At 44.0% G+C, this 20,436-nt stretch overlaps 1 protein-coding gene across 1 annotated transcript; it reads right to left on the reverse strand.

The window, feature by feature from the left end:
• Positions 1–7,156: 7,156 nt before the first annotated feature.
• LOC125542469 (zinc finger CCCH domain-containing protein 43) lies at positions 7,157–13,381 on the reverse strand. Its single transcript, XM_087544028.1, is given in 5 exon segments — positions 7,157–7,321; positions 7,323–7,805; positions 10,643–10,885; positions 11,062–11,157; positions 12,327–13,381. Coding segments are annotated over 5 exon segments (1,749 nt in total). The 5' UTR covers positions 13,209–13,381; the 3' UTR covers positions 7,157–7,276.
• Positions 13,382–20,436: the final 7,055 nt, after the last annotated feature.

Raw genomic sequence — 20,436 nt, forward strand, 5'->3', positions numbered from 1 at the left:
TCCCTCCCCTCTCCTAGAGGCAGGACGATGACCACCGCACCGTCAACTGCCGCCACTCTATTCCCTAACATCTATTACCTCTTTCTAGATCTAGAAAACCACTGCACCATCAACTACCACGACGATGACCACCGCGTCCTTGGCCGGTCAGGGGAGGACGAAACGTGCAGGACAAGAGGACGGCCCCGAGCAGTAGCAGATGCGGGAGGATGGTGACGTCCTACGGCGAGCTGACCTTGGGATCTTGGCGATGCCCGTGTGCCAATGGCGTCCTCCTGGATCTCACCAGCAACCCCACGACTCCCACGACACCTCTCCTCGTGCCCCTCAAGATCTGGTGAGGCTTTGCTTCTCCCCATCCCCTATGTTCCACAATTTTTTTTGTGCATGCCGACGAGGTTGTCCTAACTAGGTCGTACACGAGGGACCTTGTCTCAACAAGGTCGTACATGAGGTTGTCCTCTCTGTAATTTTTGTCCATGATGTTGCTTAGCACTTCATATCTTGCGATAGCCTCTTCTATGTTCGATTTTTCAGATATGAACTATTTTTCAGTTGGAAGAAAGAAACTAATATTGCTGTGACTAGGTGTGAAGATTTTGACCAGGGCAGCCAGTCGCATGTTACTAGAATTTACATTGCTACAAAGTTTTCTTACGAATCTAAAAGAATAGACAGATTTTCCATCTTCATTTTCTTTAGCTATCTTATATCTTAGTCGTCAGAACCACAAGAGGTTAATGTCCTCCTGTTGATGTGTGATTATTGCTGAAGGTTGAACTGCTAGTTCTTGCATGGAAGTGAATATTTTGCTCCAGATTGAATCTACATGATTGCTCCATTTCTAGCTGGCTTGTTTGCCTTTTTTATCAATTTGTCAATAGCAGGGTAACATCTTTGTTTGTTTATTCCAACTAGTGCTAGTTGTTTGGCTCATCATAGATCTTAATGAGCTTATTGATGCTAATTATTAACTAGAAACAAAATTAGGTACTGCTGCCAATTCAATCTTGCCTTGCTATTGAGAAACCGATCCCCTGCATTTATTCTGCATTCATAGACTGGTTTCAAACAAAATATGTAATGCATTTCTGTGAAGAACATCTTTTTAAATAGTGAGGCTTGCAGTACCTAATTCTACTTTGTTTACTTCTTTTTTTCATAGGTTATTACTTTTTCGGTGGTTAACTTGTGTGCTTCTCCTTCTCCCTTCCAGCTTTTGTAGATGGAAGAAAGCTAAGCATACGAGTTAACCCACTGAATAAGCTGCTCCCTGAGCGAGAGGGAGAGGCACAAGATTACCATTGAACAAGCTGCTCCGTTAGACATGATTGAAACAATAAAATAATGAAATATTGTAACAATCTGAATCTTTGCGATTTAGATGTACACACAGATAATGTAGTTTTATTTTTTCTGCACCAAATGACAGATGTTCCAAACATCAACTCTTGTTGGAGAACTAATTCATAATTTCCAGTCATATGAGTTTTCCTGTAGTGGTATTCCTGATGAAACTTGATGTCTTCCTTTTTGTAAGCTTTTATGTTGAAAAGTTGGTGTTCTTATTCTGGTCTGCATGTAATCCTTCTGCTATGGATTGCAGTGTCCTGGTTGCTGAGAAACGTGTCAACTCATGGCTGCTGCTAATTTAGCATCTCCATTTGTCAATATATTATTGTTCCTGTCAAATACTAATTCTTCAGCTGGATGCTTGACAACTGTATCCTTGGGCTAAATTTTTACATTCTTATATATGTCCGGTACTGTCTCTTTGTAGCTTTTTGATTTATTTTCACTATATATTTTTTCATCTAAGCTTTAGCCGTCAAGTATCAACACTTCATTTTTGTTTCTTGTTTGGATGCTATGCACAAGTACTTAACACTTCATTTTTTTACCTGTAACTTGGCTGTTTTAATTAATTTGGATATAAATGAAACATATATGTTGTAGATACTATGTTATCCTCATTTGTAGGCACTATAAGATTTACAATTTTTGGACAGCATGTAATCCATTTTTCACTTTTTTTGCAATTTTCTTATTATCTATCCATTTTGACCAATATCTGTTGTTTTGTAAATATGCTAGGTATGATTGGGTAGCGGGCTACTCGTTGCTGCCCATCACAATCTGTTATGACGTGATAATTGCCATCAAGAGGGCTGACGGGAAGACCTATAATAAAAACCTCAATAGTTTGTATGTTCTGTCTATGTAACCTGGATTCTACTATGTCCTAATCTTGTTGTGTGATATATTTTTTAAATCTATGTTGTAAATTATTATTTCATGGAGAATTTTGTGAATTGCAAATGTTGTAGATACCTGTGGGTGGACGCATATTAATTCATGTATGTATCTATGAGATTTTGGAAATACTTGTCTTTGGTGAAAGTTGGCATTATGATCTTTTTAACAAGTTATGCTAAAAAATGTGTTGGTGAAACTTGGGTGGAAAGAAACAGACAATGGGACTAAATTAAAATTGTGCCTAAATCCATGATGATAAAATAATTCCCACGTAGGCAGCCACGTCATTCCAATTTATGATTTAGAAATCCTATGTGGCATCGATCCATGACGGTCTTTTCTGTCACGAAGGTTAGGGCCTGGTTTGGGCTGCGCGGGCCTCGGGCTAATCCTTGACGGTCGAGAACCGTCATGGACGGCTTGATGTCAAATTATGACGCGATATACATGACGGAATTCAAATCCGTCATGCATGGCCACGCATGACAGTTTTCCCCTCGTTTGTGACGGACAAGAACTGTCATGTATTAACAGATTTCTTGTAGTGCTCCAATGCAGCCGCCCCCTGCTTGCCGAGGCTGCTGAAACAAGTTACCATACATCTGGCACACAAACTTCATCACATCCAATATACCCTTCCACCGAAGCTTCAAGACCTCCAATCGTAGCCGCCATGGCTTTCTCCATCTCTATCAATGCCTTGGGAATTTTCACTTAGACGTGTCCCATGACACCGGTAACAGAGCGAAGCTTCACGCTGCTCCCTCCTAAGGCCGTGTTTGGCTGATAAGAAGAGCGCGCGTGGCCGGAGTTTTGCGATCTACTTCCTCCGTTCCGATTTACTCGTCGTGGTTTTAGTTAGTTCAAATTTGAACTAAAACCACGACGAGTAAATTAGAACGGAGGGAGTAGATATCAGGGACGACATCCGCCAATCCATATAGATCTCTGACTGGGAAAACCCGAACTCGTCAGCTACCAGATCAGAGAGGTCCACATCCGGCAGAAAGATCACTTGGCAGAACAAGAATGCTAGGGCCAAGATTTGGCAGAACCAAATCGGGCTAGCCTCCACGAAGGACGGGAGCTCTGCCACGACCTAGCACACCGCCGGAGGGGCCCTCGTCTGAGCCGCGTGTGCCGATGAGAGAAGGCCAGGCCGTCGACCAGCAGTAACCCCGCCAGCCGCTGGCGTGCCTCACATGCCTGCCATGGCCTAGATCCGGCGAAGTCGGCTGGAACCAGATGCGGCCGCCACTGCCCGGTGTCGCCCTCCGCGGCCTGTCACACGACCGATGCACTGCCATTGCGCAACCACGCCGGAGTGCAACTGTGCAGTGATGCCCCGCAGCAGCACGACCTCCAAATGCTCCGTACCCGCCCGCGACAAGCTGGCACACAGGAGATGAAGGAGACCCCGCCGCCGGCGGCGGCCAGGGTTCGCCCAGTTGCGCACTGTGGTGGCGGTGAGGAAGGTGAGGGAGAGGGAGGTACCGGCGGCGGAGATGTGAGGCAGCAACCGCTACAATGCCTGCATGCATTGGTGTCAACAGTACGGCCGCCTCATCAACAACAAGCATCGGCAGTAGGCCGCCACCGTCGAGGTCCAGCTTGGGCTGACAACCGTGGTGGGTGCGGTCCCTGACTGCTTCAAGGTCTGTCATAACAGTAAGGACCATGATGCCTGCATGCAAAAGTGTCAAGGCCACCTCGTCAACCAGAAGCATCGACAAGAGGCCACCGCCGTCCAGCTTGGGGCGTCGAAGGGGGCGATGTAGACACAAGGAGGAGAAGCAAAAGAGGAGGAGCCGTCGACATGTGAGGACGATGCGCGGCGTGACGCATGAGATGACGTACTCGGAGTACTGCGTAAGGAACGCTTGGATATTTCCAGGCAAATACGACGTCTGCATGCTGGTTTGGTGTGAAGCAGGCTCCCAAGTCACCAAACAGATAAACAACAACGTCGAGAAGCATCCCACCGATGCCGGGACCGATGGCGTGTCTTGTCTTCTTCTGCAAAATAGCCATTGTCGTAGTGAGCTGAGCTCGGTTCTATATATGTTTACTCTAGATTAATTAGCTCGTCTGAATGTTTGTTTGCTCTTTTGTAATACTAGCTACGAATAAATGTTGTTGATTTGCAGATCTATATATGTATTGTGCTTCTTTTTGATTGACCATTGCTGAATGTTGATCCCGTGCTTAATGTGTTTGTTTATACAGCAAACAAGTACTCCATGCATCTCAAAATATAGAGCGTGTTTGATTCTTTTAAAGTTAAATTTTAATCAAATTTATAGGACATTAGCATCCATACTATCGATCAGTTCATGGATGCTAATGGAACTGGAATGGTATTGTCTGACAAGCTCGAATGCCAATGGTGTGCAGAAGTATATCCAACAGGCTTGTCCATTGCTTTATGCGGGAACAAGGCGCCTTCCTTTTCCCCATGGCCACCAAAAGAACGCGAAAACATTGACGCCTACCAACAAATGTACATCCAGCCTTCAAGATTGTTCTGGAGCTCCACAACAGATATGCCTGGAGTCTTTGGAATGGATAGACTTCCTAGAACGCGAAAGTAATTTTTTTTTGAAAAGGAGGATATTTTCACAAGCCCGAGTCGACCACATCGCACTTTAAAATGCTGCACTTACAGAAAACTGTTGGTTTTGAAGAACAAGGGGGTTCAGCGATTCTCTGGTCTCATCAAGGACCAAGAGGAGACGCTGAAGAATCGCCCCAACAAAATGATGAAGGTTAGCCTCTGACATACCTCTCAAATCTAATTAGTTCAGAGATAAAGGTTGGTAGTTCAGAGAAAGTTAGTGTTTGACATGCGTGCGCTCCTTTTTGTTGTCTTTCTTTGATTTCGCGCGATCAATGTCGGCAGCTACGGTGGTATTTTGGATGCTGGTGAAACAGATGACGTACAGCGGCCAATCGTTCAGGGTGGATGGTATATAAGGCGAGTTGAACAAAAGCGAGTAAATTTCAGAAGACCATCACATCTATGTATCCTAAATCAAAAACCATCGGTTTATATTTATTTCTGCAAAAAAAAACATCCAATTTCTTGGTGACAGTTTGCAGAAAGCACTAATAAGTAATAACACGAATAAACAGTTATTGATACTGAATCTGACCGGGGGACCACATTTTTGCTGATATGGCACTTGGTAAGGTTCCTGAAAAAACGGATGTTATTGTCTAACCGAGCTGACATGTTGGATCCACGTATCATTTAAACAAAATGAAATAAAAGGAGAGAAGAACGGAGGAGCGATTGTGATAGCTATGGATGGCACGAAGACCCGAGAGCCTAGGAGCGTAGTGGGGAGGAGAGCCGCGTCGGAATGTCGACGCCGTGCTAGGTGCGTTTCCGGTGCGTGCCGGGGCTCGCTGAGGAGGCCGAGAGCACGACCGAGGTCTCCCTGAGTGAGCCGTTGAGGTTGGACGTACGAAGAGCACAAGCAGAGGTAGCGAGTAACAGCAGTACGCACCGTTGGGGCAGCGGTTATTTGTGGCGGTGAGAGCAACATGAGAGGCGCAAGCTCAGGGCGGCAGTGCGGCGTGGGCCAAGATGGTTGTGGCAAGCTGGGTGGTGGCTGCCGGAGGAGGGTGGCCGGGGGCGTGCACCGGGCTGCCAACCTGGTGCCCCTGCTATGTGTTTGGCAAAATGCCAAGGACGTGGATCAGAGGTTGACCGATCGCTTAACGTTAGGCTCTGCCATCCATTTTTCCTGGCCATGTGGCATCTGATAGTGGGACCCGTCCGTCAGATTTATCATTAAACTGATCTAATCATCCAACCGTCATTTTTCGTAAACTATCGGTACAATGGCGGTGGACTTTTGCAAAAGAAAACCGAATGGTGGTGTTTTTTTTATTTAAGGTCCATAATTATGGTGGTCTTTTGCAATTTACTCAAAAAAGCTCCAAGTAGACCCTTTCCTCTTTCCTTCTCGCATCGCGCCCGCGAGCAACTAGCGGGAACCCTAGCTCGTTGTCATACCATCCTCCCCCCCCTTCCGCTCAACACCAGCGACTGGCGCGGGGTGGCCGGTTGAGCGGCGGCGATGGGATGACACAGGGTTCTGCGACAGGACGGCGGGTGCTCCTGGCGACGACGTGGGCAGGCTGTGTGGGAGCGGCGGCCTCCTGCGTGCTCATGTGCCGTACGAGGGACGTAGGTTTCGGCCAAATCGAGCGGTGACGACTCTCCTCCCCCTGGCTACGACGTGTCCTTCCCCATCCACTGCATGCATGGATCCAGCTGGTTGTACTTCTGTTCTACCCCTCCTAGCGGACGGAGGCGACGGTGTTGCCGACATTGCATGGGAGTGGCCAGGGGGCCTACATGGTCATGTGGTGCCCCCTGTGGGGAGGGGGGGGGCACGCCACCAGGCCGTGTGGCGACCTGGTGGCCCCCCTCTGGTCCTTCTTCGCTGCAAACATTATATATTTCAGCAAAATCTCCAAAAATCTCCGTCCAATTCCGAGCAGTTTTATGTCTGCACAAAATACAACATAATGATAGTTCTGCTAAAAACAACGTCGGTCCAGATTTGTTTTCATTCAAATCAAGCAAACTAGAGATGAAAAAAATAGCAAAAGTATCTGGAAAAATATATACATTGGAGATATATCAGGGTGCGATCTTCTGAAAGGATGCATTAGAGGTTGATGGCTGCAGCAGGTCCCCTTCAAGCTGCGGTTTAGTTAGAGGTACATTCTAGAGAACATATTTAATAGGGCATTGGATAAATTAAGAGATCAGGACATTTTCTCTTTTGCCGAAGAGATTGGAGGGACACGTGATATGATGAATCACAGTAAGAGCTCAATGCAGTCACACGAAATCAAAAGTGAGTTTAGAAACTACATCAAAAACTAGCAAGTTCATAAAATAAAATAGCATTAAATCAGTACATTACTTTTAAACGGTCTCATGATAACAACAACTCAAATTAGTTTACCGAATAAACATCAGCTACACTTGAAGTAGGATCCTTCAGTTGGCACATCTTTTTAAGCCACCTAAGTCTTCCTCGAGGGGTCTTTAGAGTAAGAAACATTTCTCGATGTTCAGCTCTAATAAATAATTGAGTAGCAATGAAATGTTCATCACTTCCCTCCTCAGCTCCAGCACCTACAACCAACTCCATGATCTCAGAAATATTGCTTCCTACTCGATCGATCCATCTAGATGTTGCCAAATTGCTTGGGCTCAGATTTTCTTCAAAGTTAACAAGATCATTGAGTTCTGCAGGCACGTAATTTGTCTTGAGTTTCGTCAAGTTGGGTTCTTTTTTAGAAGATTGTTGTAGCATTGCCTCTTTAGATTGTTCATTAACATACTTATCAATGATGCCTGCATCATTTCCATCACCAGCACCTTGCTCACTTCTGATAGTTGTATTGACTGCCAAATTAGTTTCAGGTGATGTTGAACATAAATCCACCATATCCTCGAACATTATATTTAAAAGATTAACATTCTCGAGTGGCGCAAAACAGAACTCTCCGCAATCTGGCATTACCTGAATAAAATATGAAAGGACAATATGTTTGAGTAAAAACAGATATACGGGAAGCCGTAAATGGAAAGGAAGTTACACCTCCATCATTTTTTCCCACCATTCTAGACTTGCAGATATTGTATTCATTTTAGTACCCTGCCATAGATCAACTTCACTCTCCATCAATGCCTTCCATGTCTGGTAGTCTTTCTTCAATGACTCCCACTTACTTTCAAATTGCTTGTGATTGTAGACTTTTTTTGTTTTTTCATTAAACTTAGCGCATAAGTTCGTATACCCAATACCACTCAAATGGTCGGTTGGTCGATTTCCAGATAAAACCTCATCGGTACAAATATCACAAAAAACTTTAGTAGTGAAAGGATCCCAATCTGATTTTCCTTGCTTGTTTTCATCCATCTACAATTACACAATTTCATATAGTTACAAACTAAACTTCAAGCTCTTATATATCACTTGCTAACTTGCGGATCCTATAAGTGGAATATGTAACACTACTATAAGATTTGATGATGTTTAATCTAGAGAGAAATGAAGAAGATAATTGAGATCAGAACCATCCATGTGTACTATGAGTTTTTTATTTGGTGTTCTCTATGTATTTGTGTTAGGATATGAAGGGGGGCAGGAAGGTTAGTATCTACATTAAGTAACTTATGAGAGCGGTTTCACCGACACACTCTATTTGTATGGTCCACTTGTACTACGGCAGAGGAACAATAAATATTGCAGGGCTACACTAGTAGAAAAAGGGTCAAACATGAAGCACATTAGTGCCGGTTTGAATTTGAGCCATCACTAATGGTACCATTAGTGCCGGTTCGAACGACTATGCATTAATGCCGGTTCGTGTTGAACCTTTAGTACCGGTTCGTGCCACGAACCGGTACTAAAGGGGTGATGGTAGGCTGGCGTCAGGTTGGGGCCCCACGATCTCCTTTAGTACCAGTTCATGGCACAAACCGGTACTAAAGGGCTAACCTTTAGTGTCGGTTTGTGCCACGAACCGGTACTAAAGGGGTCTAACCTATAGTACCGGTTTGTGACACAAACCAGCACTATAGGGCAATTTTCAACACCCCCCCCCCCCCGTGTGTCGCCATTTCAGTTCTAAAAAAAATCAAAAGAAAATGATAAAAACTTCAAAAAATAAATCCTTCGAGAGGTAGTTATATTACTACATCTACTAGTTAGGAAAATTTGAAAACTTAAATTTGGACATGTTTTGCAAAAAGTGTAGGGAAAATGTAAAACGGCTATAACTTTTGCATACGATGTCGGAAATAAACGTATAATATATCAAAAAATTCAGCACGAAAATCCGCATCCAATTTTTTAGAATCCTCATATTCCAAAAGGAAAAAAAGATATGGTCATATTTAAGTTTTTTTAGTTAAATCTGGTCAAACTACTTATTCAAGAAGTATTAATGTTACTACATAATTATTCAAGAATATTAGTGTTACTAAATAATTATTTCAATTTTTTGAATTTTGGTCAAATCTGGTCAAACCGTGGTCAAACTGTGGTCAAACTTATTCAAGAAATATTAGTGTTACTAAATAATTACTGTTTTTTAGAATAATAGTTTCAAACTCAAACAGTGAAATGTGTGACTTCATGCTCAAGCTAAACTCCTGAGGGTTAATAGGATTGGCGTCTTACTATTGTCAGGAAAACAACAACTGCAGACTTGGAAACGAAGGAGAGTAGAACCCGAAAGTTAAGCGTGCTCGGGCTGGAGTAGTGAGAGGGATGGGTGACCGGTCGGGAAGTTAGATGATTTGAAATGAGTGATCCACACTTGAGCAGTTAAGAGAGGTGATTAGAGACTAAATCACCAAATAATTCATAAAAATTAAAAATCAAAAAATCAAAAAAAAATTCCAAAATTTTCAAAAAAAAATTCAAAAAAAAACCTTTAGTACCGGTTGGTAACACCAACCGGTACTAAAGGTCTCCCATACCAGGGCGCGAGCTCACGCCACGTGGTGGCACTTTAGCGCCGGTTCGTGCTGAACCGGTACTAAAGGGGGGGGGGGGGGCTTTAGTGCCCACCAATTAGTGCCGGTTATGGAACCGGCACTAAAGGCCCTTACGAACCGGTTTTAAAGCTCCGTGTTCTACTAATGCTAGTACAAGACAAATGTCAATGAATTATTTTTGGAGTAAGAATTGTCATTTTTGCTCCGCCTTATGTACATTGAATTTAAATTGGAAATTTGGTACATGTTAGGTTGAATGTATGTCTACCTACCCCCCAAAAAAAATTAAATTTTGCCATAGAAATATAATCTGTAATTGTCCCTTCTTTTTGGGGCTAATATCATGTAGCAAAATCTGAATCACTTCAAACAATAATAAGAATCCAATTTCCAAGAAGCAGAACAAAATGTTTTGAATATCAAATATTGTTTCAGTTTTGCTAATTCTTGGCCACCTGATATTTTTGTGAATCTTAGTCATTTGAAATTGTGCAATACAAAGACTAAACTTTGCAATCTGGAGAAATACGCAATTTAAGAAAAATGTTACTCCCACCGGTCCATATTACTTGTCGCAGCTTTAGTACAACTTTAATACAAACTTGTACTAAATCTGCGATAGGTAATATCGGTCTGAGGGAGTACTGCGCTTTTTAGTACTTTCAGTTTAAAATCAGGGTTCAACCTTTCCAATAATTATTTCTTTGTATGATTTATTTTTATCTTTTTTATTTCTTATCAGGGTTGATCAATTCCTCAAATTCTATCTTACATATATTAATTCCATAAATGGAATGGGATGGGAATGGTGATGGTATGATATTGATCTAAAGGTTAAGAAATATTGTATACCTGATATTTACTCCATTCTGGACATGGATTGACTCCTTGAGTTGGAATAATTTCCGATGTTCCAATAGTTGGTGCTCGTTGGACATGCTTTGTTGAAAGGTTCATTTGATATGATCCTTGAGTAGTACGCTGCGGAGCATTCAAAATCGCGTCTTCTGATTCTGGATCTGGATGGTGAAACTTACAGTTGGTGCCAAATTTGCAGGTTCCGTGATTCATATAGTACGAACATAGTATTGTACCCTGTAGGATTTCACCCCAAAAAAGAGTAATTGATGCAAAATAGGAGTGTTAAAAGCATTATATATTTTCAGTGCAAGGAAAGGATATATAAATGAAAACCAAGAAATGATTAGACCGACAAAACTTTGGTGGACAAGGAACTCGACAACAGGAACACGAATTGCAGAAAGACTTACTGGACGCAGTGGAAGCCCAAGGAAATTCAGCTTCACTTGCCTGACTTTGGTTTTTCCTTCATGGCGGTTGTAGTTGCATGCTTTGTCGAAAATATACTGAAAAGTGTTTGTATTAAAAGTAAGATTTTTCTAAACAAAATAACACATCACTTTTTAAGGTAACAATTTGGTCCTGTTCTACCAGCTGACAGGGTTGGAGTCCAATGTGCTAACCCGGATGCACATATATCATGGCGCAAACAATTTGCGAGTAGTGCTTACTATCATATGGGGCCTAGTGAATCACCCTAGTCCATGTGTGCATCAGCAAACTGATGAAGGCCCGTGAGGTAGCCCCAACAGTCATGTGCCGGGCTGCAATGCAATTTAGGCCTCAAAGGAAATATCGGTTGCTGGTTCACAAACCACGTAGGCTGGGTTGCCTTCGGCCCATGTCGACGCATTACTGGAAGTCTCATGCCAAAGGTCATTCTAAAATCCAATCAGAAAAAGGTCATTCTAAAAAAATAAAGGGTAATTAAACTTTTGATGATTTGTTCCATATACATGATAAGTTAACTTATGTCCATCAAAGCTGCTTTTATATTCAGCTAAGAAAAAACTACTTTGAGGGGTACAAATCCAATTGAAGTACCCCCTCTCTAAAAAAATATAAGAGCGTTTATATCACTAAAGTAGTTTTTGTAGTGATCTAAACGCTCTAATATTTCTTTCAGGAGGGAGTACTCCTTAAATTGTATATGTGGATATTTAATTAGCTCTTCCTTTTCGGTCCTATGACTCAACTTGTAGTATGCAAAAAATGAATATGTCAGGGTAGTCTTATGGATTGTATACTTATCTAGTTGATCCTGCAGATATTCATGTGTCATCGTCAAATATAAATACAGTACACTATAGACAAGTGTCTTCTTCTTTTTTTGCCGGGGAGACAAGTGTCTACTCGAAAGAAATAAAATAATCCCAAAGGACAAAATGATGCTAAGCGCACTACAATTCAGTACACTTTATTACACTATTTTGGTTTAAATTTTGGCATCCCTTTAAAGTGGTGCAGCAGGGTCACATCTTCTCATGCATGCTCTGCCGGCCCCTACTGATTGATATGCTTATGAACATTCATCGAATGTACTACATCCGTAAAGAAATATAAGAGCATTTAGATCACTACTAAGGAAGTAAATGAATAATAACAGATGAGGGGGTCATGAACTCATGATCCTGATAGCTAACAGGGACATTGACGAGGCAGAGAGAGAACGCACCTGCTTGTACTCGGATGAATTAGATGCTCGGCTACTGTTCCTTCCAACCCAATTATCCTGCTGAAGCCCACGGCTAGCATGCACGTAGAGAGGATGATTGAACCAGCAATTCATCCCGTACCGGCAGCTTCCGAACTTGACGTAGTAGGAGCAGTCGCTCTTGCCGGGCCGCAGCGGGTACTCCGGTTCCGGCTGCTTCTGGCCGGTCTCCGAATTGGCCGGCGGTGCGGAAGAGCCATCGGAGGAGGGGTCCGGGTCACCCATCGGAGCGGTGATGATTTTCTTCTTTATTCTTCTTTTGTTTTCTGAAGGAGGAGGAGTGGTGATGCTTACAGACGACAAGGTGGAGGAGTCGCTCATCGGGCAGTCCACCTCGCCGGGCTGCTTGATCTCGTCGGTCTCCGAATTGGCGAGATTCAGCAAGGAGGGTGGTGTGGCAGAACCAGCGGAGGAGGGGACGACCGGAGAGTCGCCAATCGTGCAGTCCGGCTTGCTGGGCTGCGGCTGGTACTCCGGCGCCGGCTGCTTGATCTCGCCGATCTCCGAATTGGACGTGCAGCTCCCGAACTTGAGGTAGTAGAAGCGGTCGGGCTGGCCGGGCCACCGCGGGTACTCCGGCTGCAGCTGTTTGATCTCGCCAGCCTTCGTGTTGGCGAGATTCATCGAGGAGGGCGGTGCGGCAGAAGCAGAACCAGCGGAGGGGGCGATCGGGGAGCCGGGATCACCGGGCCACCGCGGGCAATCCGGTTCCAGCTGTTTGAGCTCGCCGGTCTCCGAACTGAACCTGTGGCTCCCGAACTTGACGTAGCAGAAGGAGTCGGGCTGGCCGGGCCGCCGCGGGTACTCCGACTCTAGCTTCTTGATCTCGCCGGAGTTCCCCATCGGCGCGTTGATTGAGAGGAGAAAGAATGAGGACACACCAACAAACACTCGCTGTGTTTGGTTATGAGGTCTAGGAGCATTCAACTGAAAAAAGTATACAATGTCTTTAGACTCACTTCCTTAACGCAGAGGAACTTCTTTAGCTTTTGCATTATTGCTACTTCGCTAGTGAACATGCATGCTCACTTTGTTCTGCTCTCTTTAACGCAGTGGAACTTGTTTAGGCTAGTCATAGTGGGAGTAACTTAGCTAGTAACATAGCGCACTTCAAAAAAAATTTACGTATGTGGCAAGTATTTAATGTGAGGTAGTAACATAATATGTTACTGTAACATAGCGCTTTTCAAAACAAGACGAGTCTACAAGCTAATAAATGAAGCCATCTATGACACTACTATTATGTTACTTTGCATTATGAAGGTAGTAACTTAGGTCCTGTTTGGTTCCAAAGAAGTCACCAACTTATAAGTTCAAAAGTGAAAAAAGTGACTTATTTTGCCAAACAGACCCAACTTATAAGTCATAAGTTGCTTCACCCCAACTTAAAACTTATAAGTCACCCCTTTTTGCATGGGTCCCACCACCTTTACATAAAAAACAAGGTGGAAAGGTGTGCTCAGATTACTTATAAGTCAGGTGACAACCAAACAGACGTGACTTATAAGTTACTGGTTTTAAGTCACCTGACTTATAAGTCAGGTGACTTATTGGAACCAAACAGGCCCTTAGACTAGTGTCATGCATATGACACTAGTTTAAGTTACTCCTCACTATGACCAGCCTTAGAACTTTGCATTGCTAGTGGACATGACAAGTAGTAGAAATTCAGAGGCAGAAAGGAAGAGCTAGCATTCACCACACACATACACACACACACACACACACACACACACACACAAAGGGGAATATCTAGCACCCCCGGTGTGCAAAAACCATTACCGATGATAGTCATCACATGCAGTTTTTTTTTCCAACCATATGCGACAAGAAGACATCGCACAAGGTTACCGAGGACTACAACATCACACATGGTCGAAAATAATGCCCCTGTGCGACACCGACAATTGCACATTGTGTGTTGTGGGTTTTGATTGTCCATTGATTTGGCCCTTCAGGCGGTGGTGCTCAATAATGGTCCTCCGGCCTCTTTCGAAAGCGAGTGGATGGCGAAGTTGAGAGTTTTTTTTTCCTCTAGCTGCTTCTCCAACCAGTGATGTTGAGCCAGTTTTGGCTTCGTCCGGGAGCTGGTGAGATGTGGTGTCTTTGCCTCTGTCTAGTTAGATCTGGGGTGTTTACTCATCTTGGTCGTGTCCCCTCATCCTCTCCTTGTTCGGGAAGGTGGCCCTATATCCGAGCGGTGGCCATGGATGCCTTCTGGCATAACATGGCAACTTCTAGGCAATGTTTTAAATAGCGGGCTATTGCCAAATAGCGGTGGACTTCAAAATCAGCTATAGCGAAGCTATAGCGGGTTATAGCAGGCTATAGCGGGCTATTTATACATGGGACCATTTAGCGGCATCCTAGTGAAAAGGCTATATAGCGGGCTATAGCGAAGCTATAGCCGGCTATTTAAAACATTGCTTCTAGGGCGCAGATTGAAAGACCTGTTGGCTTCGGTGGTGATGAGGAGTTCTAGTCGTGGCACCGAGCTTGGCTCACGCGTGTCGCCTCCATGTGTAGGAAGAACATGGCCCTGACTTATCTTATCCCAAGACCCGTTGTAATTTCTGATTTTTGGGATGCCCTTATAGGGGTTGGACACTTTTAATATATGGCCTTCGGTCTTTTGTTTTTTCTTCCTTTTTACAAAGGGACAGGAAGGGCATCACGCGGACCCGCTGTGGCACGGTTGTAATTATTAGTTAAAGTCTAATCCCCATAGATTTGGAGCCTCCAGCGTATATGGGATTGCTAATGGCCCGCCTATAAGTGTGTGTGTCGCTGGTTGAGGGTAACACATATATAGTCATAATGGGCTGACAGGGTTTTCCCAGTTTTGAGAAGGTATTGCACGATTTTATCAGTTTAATTAGTTTTTCTTTTGGAGTTCTCCTTTATTTTCTTTTCATGTTTGTTTTTTGTTCTTCCTTATCTTTTTGTTTTTAATTTTAGTTTTAAGACTTTATTTTAGGATTATTTATTCAAATTCATGAACATTTTTCAAATTAAAGTCTGCTACCATTTTGAAATTTGCAATCCTTTCTTCTAATTCACGAACGTTGTTTGGAATACACAAATATATTACAAATTTGTGAACATTTTTCCAAAAATTAAGATTTTCTGAATTTGCAACATTTTTGATCCGCAATTTAGGACCTTTTTAAAATAAAATACAATATCCGTTTTTTCCGAGTTAGTAGCGAATGAGCGGAAAAAAGGCTAAGCGAGTGAGCAGAGTGGGAAGGCGGGTGAGCGAATGAGAGCTTCATGGCCGACTTATCTGAGCATTATAGTAACAATTTCACGGTTTCAGCACGGAACTAGAACTTTCATGGGGCTCACACAACCACCACCAGTTGAACCGAGGCTGGAAGGACCATTGGTGAAGCGCGAGAGCGAGTGAAAGAAACCCCCCTCCCGCGACGCTGTCGCGAGCGTCCGAGAGGCAAAGCCTAGCGCCGCCGCTCAGCCCCCCTCCTCCCTCAACACCACCAGAGGACGCGAGCAGGCGAAACCAAGTCAGCACTGGCGCCGGCGAGGCCTCTTCGTCTCCATGTGTGGCTGATGCAGCGCAGGCCGGGTCACTCAGGCCTGGATGTGGCGCTTGGTGCCGGGCGCTGCAGCGCGGCAGAGCATAGGAGCTGGTCGGTGACGGTGGCGTGGTGGTGGTGTGAAGGATGGCACCGAGGTGGTGTGGGCTTTGAGGCTGGTGACGGCGATGACTGCATGAGGTCAGATCCACCTCAGGCGCCACATGTCGCGGACATCCTTGGTTACTGGAGGCCTCCACTATGGCTATGCTACTGAGGGCGTGGCGCGACAGTGATAGGATGAGTGCTTTCACTATTCGGTTGGGTCCTTGCGTCTAGATGGCGACGCACGAAGCAGGAGGGCCTCCCTTGCAACCATCCCTGGCTGCGGTGCCCTCCTCTTCGGCAATGGGCGGCTGCCGGTGGTCTCCCACTGGTCCGGGCCAGTGGCTTCGATAGGGCGAAACATGGGTGGTTTCGGTGGGGAGGCTGGTAGGAGCGATGGAGAAAAGTATCAGGTACTCCCATCCTTGGGGTACTCCCGGTGCTCCAAGTTTAAAAAAACATTCAAAAATATTTCAAAAAATTCCAGGAAAAAAAGATGAATGTTCGCAAGGAATGTAACTACAACACCTAAAAATTTCAGGTCCAAACTCGAAATGTACATCAAGAAACAAAAATGTGAAATCTGGCATGAATAGTGTAAGAAAAAGGCAAAATCAACATTGACACTATTCACATCTCGATTTCACATTTTTGTTTATCAATGTACGTTTCAACTTTGAACCTGAAATTTCTAGTGGTCGTAGTCATGTTCCTAGCGAGCATCCCCATTTTTTTTCAAAATTTTTGAAAACAGTTAAGATTTGTTTTTGAACTTGGAGCAACGGGAGTACCATAAGGATGGGAGTACTAGATATTTTTCTGGAGCGATGGGTCCTCTAATGTGGTCGATACACACACACACACACACACGAAAGAAAAGCCAAAACATAATTAAAATCCAAGCCAACATGGATAAAACTAAAATAAAAGAATAGTGCCTCGGGGCGGGCGATATGGTCGCTGGGTGGTGCAGCGACGAGGAGATGCGAGCCATGAAATCACTTGGTGGTGCAGCGGTGAGGATGGTTTAGATGATCGTCGTTCGGCGGAGCGCCAAGAAGGTCGGCGGCCAGGCCGTGGAAGAAGATCGTTGATGGGAGAGGTGGTGCTGAGGTGCGGTGCTGGAGCTCATCAAGATCGTCATCCGGGGGAGTCCGATGAGTCAAGGAGTCATGCGAGTTTGCAGGATCAGTCTTTGTTGCGTCTGTGAGTTGTCGTCATCGTGTCCAAGTGCACATCTTGGGAATGATTCATTGGAGTTGCTGTGCACGATGTTTTGTGAGTCATGTCCAGGTCCACGTGGAGCGTCCTAGTTGCGGCCAGTGTGGATACGGTGTGATGCCGAAGGCGGACGGTAGTAGGCAAAGCCATCGTAAAGCGAGGATGTGTGCAAGCAATGAAGAGTGGATCTATTGCAGGCAAGTACAAGGAGTATGGTGCGGACCGAGTGCAACGCAGCAGCCAAACAATGGTGGTGGCACAACATGACAGAACAAGGAGGCACTGCATGTTTTCAGACAGGTCATACTTAGTGTACAATTATGACAGTTGAAGATCAATCTTGCCACGTAGTGGGACAATGACCAGTTAATAAATTGTACAACGTGAGGACTGATGGTGTGTCCAGTCATACACGCTGCACGCGTAGATGCGACCATGTAGGCTGGTAGTCCAGATCATGCGTCAAAGTTTGGATCGACAAGTCGTAAATCTACAACGAGTGAAGATTGGACGAGCATGGAAGACAAAGTGTCAAGATTAGGGCAGGGCCGGTCCTGAGATTTCGGGGGCCTGGGCAAAACTATAACCGGGGCCTCTTTAATATCAAAACAAAAATTAAATATATGTATATATCTAATGTTCCCAATAAATATATAAAGTCCACCAAACACAATTTTGATATCAAATAATTTCTACATACTATTTTCAGTAAAAGATTCTAACTCTGTTTACTTCTATTATAGGCCGTATTCTCCACCAATATTCCCTTTCTTTCTTAATTATTAAGACATCCCAGTTTTTTGAATCATAGATATCCATAGTAAAAACTGGTTTTGTGTCTAAGCTAGCTGATTCTATAGAAGATGAAAAAAAATATGTGCTTATAATCACTTACATTGTTATCATCTGTTGGTTGCCCTTGTCTTCTGGATTATGACTAGTATTTCCGTCAGAACAAATGTCACGCCTGGATTGCTTTGACTCATCATTTTACTCTTAAAAAAATTATCAATGGATCCTCTCTGTAACTATATAAACTCATCTGTCGTTCTTTTTTTTTCCTCACCGTATGCATATACTTTAGATGGCATGCCATGCTAAAATTTACAGAATCGGAAAATTAGTATATGAAAACTAACGCATGGTTACAAAGGTATTAAATCAATTTAACGCATAGTCTAGATCTTAAGCAGGTTCGTGCTGCACAGACTTATTTGAGTTCTGAACTGATTGGCCATTGGTTACAGCTGAAAGACAAGTTGGAGTGCTTGAGGAGTTTGTGGGTGGTGGTGGTGGCGCGGGGGTAGGAATGATGGGGAAATTTTGACAGGAGATGGTGGCCAAATCCCAGGAGATCATCGAGATCAATTCAGCCGTCGCACCAGGATGGGATCTCGGCATGGCGAACGACAAACGAGATACGCGTTGCCTCGCTGCTCGCTATTCACTTTGCCACTCTCGCGAGGCCCATTAACATGACACGCACCTGATGGGGCGGGCATGGATTAGGGAAAGATTGTTAGCAGTAATCTTGAGTTCAGGTTGAGTCTAGTTTATTTTGTCCGGTTTACCAAGTTGATCGAGGTTGATGGGGAAGGCATTACTATCGACTTGGATCAATTAAATTCAGATTTGGCTGTCACTTGAACTGGGCATCTCTATATAGTACGATACAAGTTTTAAGGGGAGCATTACCATGAAAAACATGTGCTAGCAAGATCATGCAATGGACCATGGTCAAGCCAATCACCGAGTCTTCCACCGAAGGTACCTGCAGGGCAATTGTGTAATACTCCCTCCGTTCTGAAATATAAGTATTTTTAGAGATTTCAAATGGACTACAATATATGGATGTATGTAGACAGATTTTAGAGTGTAGATTCACTCATTTTGTTCCGTATGTAGTCACCTATTGGAATCTTTAGAAAAACTTATATTTTAAAACGGAGGGAGTATCTTTCAGTATTTCAGTGAGCTTTGGGATGTGCTCACCGTACCACTCACCGACCCTCCTCAGGGCAATTGCCTGAATGATCCATGTTTTTCTTCGGAAAGGAGTTGATATTTTTACAAGCCCGAGTCGAGTCGACCACATCGCACTTTGAAATGCACTTACAGAAAACTGTTGGTTCCGAAGAACAAGAGGGATCAGCATTTCTCTGGTCTGGTCTCATCCAGGACCAAAAGGAAGCACTGAAGAATCTGACGAAGGTTAGCCTTGTACACCTGAACTGCCATCTCACACCTTACTTCAGAGATAAAAGGTTGGTGGTTCAGAGAAACTTTGTGTTCCCCACACGCGCTCTCCTTTTTGTTGTATTTCTCTGATTTCATGCAATAGTGCGATGAACAGACACTCGAGGGCTGTAGCTGGAATGTCGCTGAGTGCCGCGGCGGTATTTAGATGCTGACAAAACTGATGGCATACATCAGAAAATTGTTCAGGGTGGACGGTTTCAAAGGTGAGCTCGATGGCTGTAACATCAGGGAAGCCCTTCTTAGATCCACGGGACTCTGCCGGTTCAGCTTCACGGTCGAGAGCCGCAAATCCAACCGGGGCAATGGACTGCTTAACACGGTTCAGGGATTGGTTCTGGGAGAAGCAATGCTAGGTGTTAATTTTTGGGTCATCATCATGGTAAGTACAACCTGAAGAAATGTAGTCACTTTTTATCTTGTGTCTGCCTTGTAATCCATTATAGAAAGGAAATGGGTTTTCTGATGTGACGCTGGCAATTGGCTTCTATTTTGGAGAATGTAGTGTAGTATTTTCTTTACTAGATGGCCTTGCACAGCGGCACGCCGCACTCACCATGTGGTGGTACAAACTGTCATCTTCCTACTTGGGCAAGCGCAACATTGAAATCCAAGATGCCATCATTGGCTTAGCCAGGATCATACAAACCACACAGAAATTTGGAAATACCGGGCGGTTATTAAACTTTCAGATCTGACATCTTCCTACTTGCAGAACTGCAGAAACTGCTGCAGTTTGATTAGGTAGTTTGAAAACAATTATTTAAACTATAGCTGGTATCTTGCCTAAGCATGCTAATGGTAACCTATTCCTGCACTGCAATTAGAAATTCTCAAGTTCCCAGTCTGGCTCTGATCAAACCATACACATATTTCTATCTCATGTTGCAATGACGGCTTACCATACATAATTGACATTAAAACACCTAAATAATAAGAGACAGCTAATTAGC

Source organism: Triticum urartu, chromosome 1A, assembly GCF_056163025.1.
Source record: "Triticum urartu cultivar PI428250 chromosome 1A, HENAU_Tu73, whole genome shotgun sequence".
NCBI classification, from domain to species: Eukaryota; Viridiplantae; Streptophyta; class Magnoliopsida; order Poales; family Poaceae; genus Triticum; species Triticum urartu.